The sequence below is a fragment of the Lepidochelys kempii genome, chromosome 1 (genome assembly GCF_965140285.1).
Source record: "Lepidochelys kempii isolate rLepKem1 chromosome 1, rLepKem1.hap1, whole genome shotgun sequence".
NCBI lineage: Eukaryota > Metazoa > Chordata > Testudines > Cheloniidae > Lepidochelys > Lepidochelys kempii.
The window spans coordinates 339,393,014-339,405,920 of record NC_136380.1 but is presented as its reverse complement, the minus strand read 5'-3'; the positions used below and the strand labels follow the sequence as shown (position 1 = coordinate 339,405,920).

At 44.3% G+C, this 12,907-nt stretch overlaps 1 protein-coding gene across 4 annotated transcripts in view; it reads left to right on the top strand.

Moving 5' to 3' along the window:
• The window catches only part of PROSER2 (proline and serine rich 2), a 34,981-nt gene extending 22,647 nt beyond the window's left edge, over positions 1 to 12,334 (top strand). For all 4 annotated transcript variants that reach the window (XM_073328769.1, XM_073328770.1, XM_073328771.2 and 1 more), the window contains exons 3-4: positions 4,936 to 5,188; positions 7,266 to 12,334. In XM_073328769.1, the coding sequence (XP_073184870.1) occupies positions 4,936 to 5,188; positions 7,266 to 8,272 (1,260 nt within the window). In that variant the 3' untranslated portion in view covers positions 8,273 to 12,334. The remainder of the gene's footprint in view (positions 1 to 4,935; positions 5,189 to 7,265) is intronic.
• The last annotated feature ends 573 nt before the right edge of the window (positions 12,335 to 12,907 follow it).

The window sequence follows — 12,907 nt, the reverse complement described above, 5'->3', positions numbered from 1 at the left end:
GCACGACCAGCACTTCCTGTAATAAAATTCCTCCCCTTTTTCTGAAGCTTTCAGTATAATTTGAGGAATGCAGAAGAGCATTTGGTAAGACAGCAGTGCTCTTAGAGCAGTGATAGCTTGTAATTCCTCAAATTACACCGTGGAAGTACAGAGACCGCTAATGTAAGCAATAGCCATTCACAAGCTCTCAGAGCAGTATTGTCCCACCGTATTGACAAATGCATATTATCCCCATAGTATCTGAGCAGCTTGAACACCAATGGATTTATTCTCATGACACCTCTGTGGCAGGGAAATATCCCCATTTTATAGATGGCATAAACCTGTGGCAGGGCTGGAATCTGGACGTTAGGGTCTCCTGACCCCCATCTCAGTGCCCGAACCAAAAGACCATTGTTCCGCCGCAGCTGCTTTCTTGCCACTCCCATGAGAAACTGACTACTTGGGTGACCGTTGCAGAGAGAAACTTTTGGCTGAGGAAAGGAAAAAAAATGGCTGTGAACGTAGACTTGTGCCTGATGATACTGGGAGGGCACAATGTGAAGGGAGGGCCATGTGACTGCCCCACCTGTTGCTTCTGGGAGGAACCTTCCAGCCCCACCTCCCTGGGCCAGGGCATCCAATCCTGCTGGGGGCTGGGGCCACAGGACTGGGAGCACGTGCCGCTGGGCTGGGCTGGCTGGCCTCAGCCCAACTCACAGCATCAGTGTCTCTCTGGAGTTCCCACACGCTCGTGGGCATCGCAACAGGGGGAGGGGCATGGGCAAGGCTCCTGCCTCCGGCTGAGCAGAAGGACCTTGCTCCCAGCCCCTTCCCCAGTGACCTTCCCGCCCTGGGCCTGGCCCAGGGCTGCTGCATGGGCCCCTGTGTACTTCTGCTGCACCTTTCTTCCCATCCCCCAGCACTTGAAGCTCTCTGGGCCCTGGTAGCCAGGCCTGGGCGGGGCTGAGCCACGTCTCACGCTGGCTGACTGTGCTCAGTACCACTTGCTGAGAGAGGCGGTAGCTAGGTTGACAGAGAACTCTGTCTACAGTGGGGATTAGGTCACTTTAACCATGTCACTCAGGGTGGATTTTTCACACCCCTGAGCGATGTAGCTGAGTTGTCTCTACATTTTAGTGTAGACCTGGCCTCTGTCAAAAGCAAACCAATGTTCATATGCTAAGGCCTTGATCCTGCATTGCAGGGTTAACATATTGCACAGTGAGGGCTATTTCCCTGTTCACCCCCCAGCCAGGTATTTCAACTCAATGGATGGGGGCTTTTTGCAGGGGGAAGGGGAGGGCACAGTAGTGGGGTTTTTTTGTTGGGGTGTGTGTGTGGGGGGGTGGATTTTGTTTTTAAATGGGAGACTTTTTTTCTTTTTTTCTTTTTTTAAACTGTAGTTGAAAAATTTTGCTCACTTAAAACCCAATCCTGCCATAAGGCCAGAAACCACCCTTTGAAAACATCAGCCCAAGAAATCGGTGCTTTAGACAAGCAACTAAAAATGGGGCTAGAATGGAAATACTTAACTACAGTGTAATGCAGGTGCCAGCTCTTGCCAAGGCTGCAGGCATTCGCTAAGAACTGACAAACTCGTAGCTGGAGACCAGATCAGTTCACTTGTGTTAGTTGCTCAATAGATATTAGACTCTAATTCATGCAGCAACTTACAAACATTCTATAGTCTTATTCATAATGTCTATAGTCCATGCTATAAAGAAATATGTAAGTTTTGCTTTATAACTTTGAAAAGGTCTGCTCTGAACTTATGAACTCAGATGGGAAGTGTATGGGGTTGGGTTTTTTCCACTGCCCATTCAGAAGAAATAGCAAAATCAGGCCATAAAGGAACATTGCAGTACAAAGGATTGGTTAATGGCCCTGTCGCACCCTGGCAATGCTGTGTGCAAGGAAGCTCATTCTGTATGGATTGGGAAGCTGAATGAAGGCAATAAGACAAAGGAAAATTGTCCTTCTTTTTGCTGCTTGAACTGTCACCAGGCCAGAGACCCCAAACTAAAGCCAGAGATCCCCAGGGGTCACCTCCTGGGTCTGCCCTGAAAGACACTTTGAATTGACAGATCACTACAATTCTGTCACTCTTAGGATTTAGATTGCAACTCGCTATATGTTGGCTTGCTTTAACCTGTAAAGATTTATTAACTAGGGAAAATAAATGAGTTAGCTTATTATAGGTTTGGCTACAGGTATTGTCTTTGGTGTAAGATCTAGGGTACCAATTGATCTGGGGTAAGTGACTGGTCCCTTGCGACTGGAAGCAACCTGAATATGGTGTCAGAGTAGCAGCCGTGTTAGTCTGTATTCAAAAAGAAAAGGCGTACTTGTGGCACCTTAGAGACTAACCAATTTATTTGAGCATAAGCTTTCGTGAGCTACAGCTCACTTCATCGGATGCATCCAATGAAGTGAGCTGTAGCTCACGAAAGCTTATGCTCAAATAAATTGGTTAGTCTCTAAGGTGCCACAAGTCCTCCTTTTTCTTTTTGTGAATATGGTTTGAATTTTCTGGTGACCATTTATCACTAAGTTCAGCTTGCCTGGGTGCCAAGATAGGAGAGTCTAAGGGGACTGTCTGTGACACCCTGGTAAGACTGTTATAGTGATCGAGGAGTTCACGTTTGTTACTGGCTTGGTGAAATCTAATTATAGAACTTACCACCAGTTTGGGGTGCCTGCTCTTTTTGACAGTCCACCCTGAGGTAGGTAGTCACGGTTGTGAGCCACTCCATACAGTGTGACACACAGTAGTTGCTGTCACCAGATCATTTCACCCAGTCTGCCGGGGTACGCTTCAGGTTACACAATTAATGCGTGGCGTATGGGTGCCAGAGCCACAGTGCTTTGCTCGTACCCGTCTGGCAACATTTACTCTGCCAGCAATACAGCTGGCTCTCAGGGAATGCATCAACATCGCAAACTTCTTGTGTTGGAAAAAACAACCCAAGACTTCTCTCGTATTTATTAGAAAGCTTGCATTGATTGGAGCTCAACCAGTACTGACCGGGCTGGTTTACAAGTAGGTTTTTTGCTCTGAAGACCCAAAGGTGGCTTCGAAGCTGAAATGTAACCAGTGGGGGGGGAGGGGAATTCCATTGGCTGCTTGGGATTATAAAGCTAATTGTGAGCCCTAAAGTATTTACCTTCACACCCACATGGTGGTTATTTAAATCTCAGACCCATCCACACCACTGAGTGCTTTAAGGCTTATTGCCAGTCACCTTGTGCTTTTCATCTATAGATGATAGTGTTCTGCGAAGGTAGGTCAGCAGCACTGTCCCCATTTTAATGACTGGAGCACAGAGGCAAAGGCTTTGCCTGCACCAGGATTTTAGCCACTGGTGTATCTGCACCAGTGCACACTTTTGTCAAACCCTTCTTTACCCCAGCACAGCTTGATCAGCACAGCTTACTCTGGTTTGGCACAGGTTACATTGCCTTGGTGTAAACTGCGTTTCCTCTTGGGTTTTGCACTGGTAGAGCTACACATGTCTGGCTTGTCAGGCCATGCAACAAGCTAAAAGCAGAGATGGAAATGGAACTTGTATCTTGATTCCCTGCCTGGTTTCCCCGTTTGCAGGCAGCAGCTGCTAGCCATTCTTGCGTTAACACACTGGATGAGAGAAGTGTAATCTAGAAAAAGAAGCAAACCTACGCTTGCCTCTCATTGCTGCTAGAACAGGGTGCTTGCATACACTGTCTGCAAAGCTGTTGGGAAATGTCTTTCCCACACCCATTGTCTCATAACAAAACTCCTTACTAGTCACTATTTGTCATCCTTCTACTTGTGGAAAAGAGGGTGCTTCCCATGAGGTAGGAGTGTGAGAAGGGTTCATGCATTGCTACTCGTTCCCATGTTATCAGGATCAGGTTAGTCGAGAGCGGTGAATCAGGGAAGACTAAGTGACTTCATGGATCATCCAGTCTATTTCCCCACTCATGCAGGATTATTCCCTTTTGGACAAAACCTGCCTAGCTGGCCCCTCTGCTGTCAGGATACTGTCAGGAAGCATTTCCTGATATTTATTCTAAATTTCCCTATTTCTTTGATTTTTTTTTTTAATTCTCAAATTCTCCTTCATCCTTGGTATTTACAATTTGTAGATAGTTGGTTTATCATGGATATCTGTCTTTGCACATTGCTGTACCCCAATCTTCTTGTTTCCCCCCAACTTGATAGTGACCAAAACGACTATTTTGGAAGCCCAATATGACACAAGAAAGGGTCAGGTACTTAGCACTTCTGAAAATCAGACACTTTAGTCTGTCTTGCATCGGACGCTCAAACACTGAACATTTGTGAAAACATAAACCTATACTCTGTAGTATCCATTCTCAACCAGAGCAAGTGAAATTTATTTTGTTTAATACACTCTGCTAAAATAGGGTATCACAGCAGTGGCTATTTCATCCTTTGTTTCTAATAGTTTTGTAGTTCTACCAAAAAATCAAACTTTCCAGTCAAGACTTAGGCTCTATCAAGCCGTACTGCCTAAATCATGGTGTTGTAGCTATTTAAGCTTTCCCCCCCCCCCTTAGTATTTAATAGTTTATTAAGGTTGGAAGTTTCTGATAAGATAGGTTTCAGAGTAACAGCTGTGTTAGTCTGTATTTGCAAAAAGAAAAGGAGTACTTGTGGCACCTTAGAGACTAACCAATTTATTTGAGCATAAGCTTTCGTGAGCTACAGCTCGCTTCATCGGATGAAGTGAACTGTAGCTCATGAAAGCTTATGCTCAAATAAATTGGTTAGTCTCTAAGGTGCCACAAGTACTCCTTTTCTTTCTGATAGTAATTGTTAGGATCATGCTTTTTTTCTTTAAAACAGGTGCTGCATTTGTGTTCTATTTTCAGTTAGCCAGTCTTTGCAAAATCCTAGACAACTAGCATTTGTTGTTGTTTTCACTTTAAGACTCTTTTCTCTAACTGTAGGATGATGAGAGTCTCCAATACCTGACCCATGAGGAGAAGGATGTTCTCCGGTTTTTTGAAGAAACGATTGATTCTTTAGATGATGACTTGGAAGAACAGGTCCTACATGGTAGCGGTATCCACTGTCACTCCCCAAGATCAACGGACAAAAATGTTTCCAGCCATTCAGAATCTGAAGATATCATTGACTTGGTGCAATCAACCCTTGAGAGCAGTGATCACAAGTGTACTCTGAACAGAGAAGTAACACCAGGTAAAATGTGACTGCTTCTAGTATATGTACATTGAAGCAAATCTGTTATTACTCAGGATACAGAAGTTCTAAGTCTTTTCAGTACCAACATACCTCTTGTTCTGAATTTGTTGAATCGTACTTCTTAAAAAGCAGATTTTTCGCCATGTCCCTCCCTGTTGGTACTGGCACACAAACTTCCCCTACACCAGAGGTGACGCATGGAGTGGGACATGCAGGGTCACCCCCCCCCCCCCAAAGATTGCTCGGTCACATGGTGCAGCCTGGCCCCCCTTCCTGAGAGGCAGCTGAGCCAGCGGGAGAGACAGAGGCAGGAGAATCAGCTGCAGGGAGGGGCCTCTGCTTTCCAGGAGGAGGGAGGGGGTGCACTACATTCCGAGGGGGGGACTCCTTGAGGGGGCGTGACTCGAGCTGTTCCGGGGTTGCTCCCGCCTCCCTCCCCCCAGCAGGCACAGGTTGTCTGAGTACCACCCACGTGGCTTAGTAGCTCAACATTATTAATTTCTGCCCCCCTGCCCCAAAACACCAGAGCATTAACAAAATAAAAGTATCATGAAGTTGTTCCAATGAGCAATAGGAGTGAAATGATACTAAACTGGGAGGAGTGGTAGATACGCTGGAGGGGAGGGATAGGATACAGAAGGACCTAGACAAATTGGAGGATTGGGCCAAAAGAAATCTGAGGCTCAATAAGGATAAGTGCAGGGTCCTGCACTTAGGACGGAAGAACCCAATGCACAGTTACAGACTAGGGACCGAATGGCTAGGCAGCAGTTCTGCAGAAAAGGACCTAGGGGTGACAGTGGACGAGAAGCTGGATATGAGTCAGCAGTGTGCCCTTGTTGCCAAGAAGGCCAATGGCATTTTGGGATGTATAAGTAGGGGCATAGCGAGCAGATCGAGGGACGTGATCGTTCCCCTCTATTCGACATTGGTGAGGCCTCATCTGGAGTACTGTGTCCAGTTTTGGGCCCCACACTTCAAGAAGGATGTGGATAAATTGGAGAGAGTCCAGCGAAGGGCAACAAAAATGATTAGGGGACTGGAACACATGACTTATGAGGAGAGGCTGAGGGAGCTGGGATTGTTTAGTCTGCAGAAGAGAAGAATGAGGGGGGATTTGATAGCTGCTTTCAACTACCTGAAAGGGGGTTCCAAAGAGGATGGCTCTAGACTGTTCTCAATGGTAGCAGATGACAGAACGAGGAGTAATGGTCTCAAGTTGCAGTGGGGGAGGTTTAGATTGGATATTAGGAAAAACTTTTTCACTAAGAGGGTGGTGAAACACTGGAATGCGTTACCTAGGGAGGTGGTAGAATCTCCTTCCTTAGAGGTTTTTAAGGTCAGGCTTGACAAAGCCCTGGCTGGGATGATTTAACTGGGAATTGGTCCTGCTTCGAGCAGGGGGTTGGACTAGATGACCTTCTGGGATCCCTTCCAACCCTGATCTTCTATGATTCTATGACCACGACTGTAACAAGTTTACTTGTTCATGCACCCGTTCCTTTACCCACCTCTAGCCCACTCTTCTGTGGACAGTCCTCTTGTGCATTGATGGTAGTGGAGCCACCATGAGGGCTTAGAGGAATGTGGCTTCACTGACCAAACCCCACCACATGGGTAGGTGGCACCCATGGAGCGTGGCCTCCTGATGCCTACACACAGCCAGGTTCCTCAGACTCTCTGCAGAAGAGGAGGACTTGCCCATTAGCAAATGAGCTACTTGGGTCTTAAACATGTTTCTTTCCCCTCTGGTCACAGTAACCAAGAAAGGGCCCAAATGCCAGAAATAGAGGAAAAGGAGAAGGCTGTTGAAACACTGCACATACATCTAGCAGGTATGGGAATAATGGATTAGCAGAAGGAAGGATTGTATCAAACCCATCACAGACAGTGTCTAAGTGGAGGTGTTAGTTTGTTGCCAGAGGAGACATTAAGCTACTCAAGTTCCAACTTTTTATTCAAGTGAAAAATTGGGGGACTAGGGGGAGTTTGGGGGGGAGAGGCCAATACTCGTGAAAGGAAGCCTTGTGTTCTACTCTCTGCAAGGACCTAATGAGATTCCATTTGTTTTAAGTGTCAGAAGCTGCCAGGAGAACAGATGGTCCTAAATCAGAGGGCAGTGAGCTGCCTGAGAAGATTCCACCTCCCGATGCTCCCCCAAGCCACCCTTCAGCTCCTCCATTGATGAGCGATGAGAGAGTTCTTGCTCCATGCCCAGTGCAGCACCCCAAGCTTCATCATGCCATCCCCACTCCACTTATCTTGGCTCAGAAAATGTCCGAGAAGCAAGATGAGACCAAGACAAGCTCTCCCACTTCCCCCAAGGAGGAGAAGCCTGTGGAGACAAGGAAAGCCCCAGTGCAGAATGGAGACTGTTTCCCAGCCCCTAAGCACCCTCCACTGCCTGGACCCAAATCCTACCGGTTTCCAAGTAATATCAACATAACCAATGCAGGTGGGAAAGAATTCAACCAAACTATCTCTAAGGCAGCAGTCAATGTGCAGGTGCGCAAGGCCCAGGTGCTGGCCAACATGAACGGAGCAGCCTTTGGGACAGCTGAAATAGAAGAGAGGTGGCAGAAGAATGAGCTCTTGGTTCGCAACAGAAGCTCCTCCTTAAGAGATCTAACTTCTGAGCAAATACGATATGACGCTCTGACTAAACTAGGCCTGGTGAAAGGAAGGCCAAGTCTGGTCCAACAATATCATGCCCCAAACACACAGAAGATACAGGACTTGCAGGAAGAACAGGGAGAGACTGTTCCTAATGGGTATCAAAATATCCACACAACCTTAAAATGCGATCCCAGCCCTCTCCTTCCTATGGGCAAGACCGTGAAGATCAAACCAGACACAACTCTCACCAGTGACAAGGTTGCTCGACAGAATGTTGCCAAAAGCTTTTTTGACCATGGGCAGTCTGACTTAAATCTGGATATGAGAAAGAGATCAGGCTCACTGCCTAGACCTTCAGGATTTCGACCCCAGGGCATAACAGTACAGTTTTCTGGCCGAGGCTCAACAGAAGAAGCCAGGAAAGAGGCTCTTCGGAAACTGGGGCTGCTGAAAGAGACTATGTGAAAATCTGAGGGGACAATCCTGACACCTGGGGGCAAGCGAATGGATTGGCTTTGTGTTGGAGTAGTCAAACAGAATCAGGTTTAAAAGGAAACTGGGAGAACAAAGGGCAGTTCTCTGCTCCTGCAACCCAAGGAGGAACTAAACACTGTGAAATCGCAGGGACTCACTATCTTCGCACCAAGAGTGGCACCCCAGAGAGTCAGCAGTGGGTTCAACACTACATCCTACCAAGTTACCTGTCTGATGTTCAGTGACTCGTGAAGACTTTAGAAAGAAAAAGTCCTGGCTGTAGCAGAGGGCATTGCGTTAATGAAGTGTTGTGTGCAGTATTTTTTTTTTTTATTGTATGTAGATGACAAATCAAATGGAGGATTTTCCTTATGCTGTACCATTCTGAAGCCAAAAAACAGATAGGGGTGGGGGTGTGTGTATGATATATAACTGAAGTCTTCAACCTATGTGACACAATTCTATGACTTCTTTCTTTCTTTCCTATCATATTTTATTACCCAGCTCTGCCCACATCGATACATAACAGGTGTTGGAATCTTCCTAATCCTCACTCTGCCCAAAATCTCAGCTCAAGCACGTCTCTGACTTGTGCCTCTGCACAGATGGTGGCTTCCTGTTTGGCCTTCTCTTGGACATAGAGGCCCAGGCTTGCAGTGGGTAACTGCATTGTTCTGCCACTCTATTTGAACGTCACCTCTCCTCCTAAGCAGGTGCTTCCTGAGCATCTAGCGACCTACTGGGTGTACAGTAAAAGGCACCTGCTAGCTCTCAAGGATACGTGCAATGTGTTCATCGTGTTCCCCTGACAACCAAAGAGTAACTTGACAATCGTATAAAGGTTTAGTTTCCTACCAGAAATGATGACCAGAGAAGCCATAGGAACAAGTTAACTTTGTACCCAGAATGAGAGCCTTGTGTTTAATGTCTTACTTTAAACAAGAGTTCAGCGGAGGAAACCATAGTTCTACTCCACTGAGCAGCTGTGGCTCAGTACTGTTACTTTTATTAACTGACAACTGTTTTTTCTAAGTCTTTCCTATGCTCATCCCTATAGTGTGAGAGCCCTAATAATTCCCAATTCAGAAATGTACGTTTCTTTGCAAACGTCAGCTTATCCTGCTAACACACCACCAAAGTTATAACCAAAATCCCTGTACATTAAACAGAATTAAAGGCACTTGTATTTTCCAACACATGAAGACTTCCAAAACTCTGTCCAGTTGCCACTTTCCTGTGCCCAGCAGACAGAGTTTAAAAGTGGTGTGAAAATACTTATTTTTTAAATTTTAGAAGGGATTTATATCCCATATGGCACAGTTACTCTTCCTAAACAAAATAACTCATTTTCTCCTTCCAGAAGTATCCCAAAATACTTTAAGACTAGAAGCTAGTTTAGAATCTAATGGCAAAGTATCTGAATCTATTTACTCATCTTTATTTTTGTACATTTGTAAGAGGCCCAAAACTTTTAATTTCTCCTAAAGGGAAAGATAAACCCAGTCTCCCTCTCTCACACACTTTTTTTTTTTATGTCGCCTGTAGCATTTTTTTTCCCTTTCCTTTTTTAAATGGTTGAGTTATAAATCTTGGAAAATAAGAGGAGTGGTTACAATAGAGACTGACACACCCTGTATTATAAAGTTCTGACAACTGTGATAAATATATTTCTGTATTTCCTTGATAGAAAGTTTTAAGCAACACTTTCTGAGTAGAATTTATAAATGAAGCTTTTGTGAAGGAAAATCTTTTCATAATCGTTTACCTGCCTCATAAGTTATAAACATTTTTTTTAAAAAATAGTATTTAATCAGTTTTTATAATTGATTGCATATGTTATGGAATCTGGCTGGTTTTATTATTTAAATGAGGGATTATTTCTTCAGGCTTTTAATACTTTGATTTGAAATCATGTTCCCTGTTGTAGCAGATGTTGTAAGTAATTTTGAAATAGACTGACTATTCTTCAAGCAAGCAAAGCACTTAAGCATGTGTTTAGTTCAATACATGACTAGATCCACTGAAGCAAATAAGACTACTTGCATGCTGAACTTTCAGCATGTATTTAAGTGCTTTGCTGGACCTGAGAATCTGGTCCCAATTCAGGACTGTATTTAAGCATGTGCTTGGGACTTAGGCTCATGTTCAGGACAGCAGTTAAGTGAGGGTAATGCATTGCTAATGCATTAAACGTATCATCTTAAACATTTTTTATTTCAAACACTACTTTTTCTACAAGCAAATCAAATTGAAGTGTTTCACAGCTTTTATGCATCAAACTTTTTTGAATCCTAGTAAAGAAACACTACAAATGCCAAACCTGTATAAACCATCTTTACATTTTATCACATTTCTCTCAACAGTAACAAGTATTGATCTTGTGCTTCAATTTTTTTTTCTACAGGTGAGATCACCCTCTTAACAATTAAAAAAAAAAACAAAAAAAACCTTTTGTTTTACCCAAATATTTCTTTGAGTGAAGCTGAATTTCATATATTAGTAAAATCATAACATTTAAAAGTTGATAAGGTTTTTCTTATCTAGAAGGTATATAAGAGATCGCAAAATCTTCAGTGTTACCTTGTCCTTTCATTCTTCAATTAGGGTTGAATCCTCAGCTGGTGTGAACTGGCATAATTCTAAAAATACAGCAACTGAGGGTGTGTGGGCCAGTGTATTTATTTGGGTATGCTAACATACCCGTTACCCCATTGATAAAACCTTTCCAGTGTGCCTAAAACTGTAGAAAGTAAAGCCATGTTCTATATGTGAAATTATTATAGCTGCTAATGAAATAACTTGTATATTAATACAAACTATGTTGTATATCATGTCACTGTGTGTGTAAATGTTGGAGGTTTTATTTTAAGGTGGTAATTTGTCTTACATAAATGTGCTCTGAAAACCATAATGAATCAGCTGATTAAACTAACTAGGATAAAACCAGTAGTGGATGAAAAGTGGAGGAGTTGTTTTTTTTTTTTTTCCTTGCAAATGCTTCTTTTATCATCCAGCAGCACGTGACTCCTTTCCTTTCTTTCTAAGATGAAATGACTGAGGCCATGCCTATCCTACAGGGGCTACAATGGCACGGCTTCAGCTCTGTTACCTGTGCTGGAGATGCAGCCTAAAGCAATGGAAGGGGTTTCTCTGTCACTGAAGTTAATCCACCTCTCCATGGGGTGGTAGTTAGGTTGACAGAGGAATTCTTCTGTTGAGTTAGCTATAACTACCACAGGGCTAAGGAGCTAGGTTGATCTAAACTTTAAGTGCGGTGGGGGATGCGTGGAGGGGCCTCCAGGGTCATGTACCCCCCCCTTCCCCGATTTGCTGCTTGGCTGGTACTGAGCATGCTCACACATATTGACCCTGGGGCTGAAGCCGGCTGCCTTCACTCCCACTTCACTCTTATATACCTTCACTGCCGCACAATTGGCAGGCATGGGTTGTTTCCTTAAACTGCTGACATGAATTAAGCCTTCCCTGTCTCATCCCAGTTCTAGTACTCGGAGATGCACAAATGTAAAGAAAACAGTGTTGTGCATTCAAAATGTAGCACTCATTTCATAAGGCGATATTTGCATCCTTGCCTTTGGGGTAATATCCTTTGGGCCAGACCAGCACCCTTTGTGTACTGTAGTGAGCAAGAAGAAATCATCACCTTTCCCTACCACTTTGCTATTGTAAAAACGTCCTAAAGGGGGGTGGTGGTGGTGGTTCCTGTATAAACTCCTCACAACATCTCCATGTCTGCAGGGATGTGCTGCCTGCATTGTAGGAAGCAAGCATAACCCTGGAGGAGTATACCTAGACGAGGGTGTCTTCGTTTTTCTCCTCATGCAGCACAGAGTTCCTGTAAGGAAGATTTGTACAGTAATATGCTCAGTGCTCTTCCTAATTGCTTTTTATTTTTTTTTTACTGTTTCTCTTTCCTTTCCCTGGGATACTTGTATATCAATAAATGTAGGAATGACAATTTTCTGAGGAAACTTTAAAGTTGCATCTCCACGCCGGGTTAGCATCTCTGTGGTTGAATAAAAGGGTTAAAGTCAACTTCTTTAAAAAGTGAGGTTCTATTTGTGTTTCATTTGAAATCGCTTTTCAGATTGATGCCGTAGCCAAGAATGTCAAATATGCATGCCTAAAGTGAGGCCCCCATCTCTGTGTTTAGATGCCTAAACCAGTTGTCTCATTTACACAGGTGCCATGCATCTGCTGCTCACACAGGGTGACCAGACAGCAAGTGTGAAAAATCGGGACAGGAGGTGGGGGATAATAGAAACCTATATAAGAAAAAGCCCCAAATATCCAGACTGTCCCTATAAAATCGGGACATCTGGTCACCCTAGGCTCACATCAAAGCTTGTGGGAACTGCTGGTTTATAGCACGACTGAAAATCAGGTCACTTATTTGTGTGATTCAGTCTATGCAGAGTGGCTGGTACATTTATTTTGGCCTTGACATTTTAATTGTATGGTTATAGGGGCTTATTGAAAACCCAGGCTATGCACCAAGTGTCTGTGTTAAAGGGGCTAATCCTTCGGGTGTGTTCATGCTAGAAACGCTGCAGCTGTGCGGCTGTACTGTAGGCCCTCACTACAGCGATGGAAGGAGGTCTTCTGGTA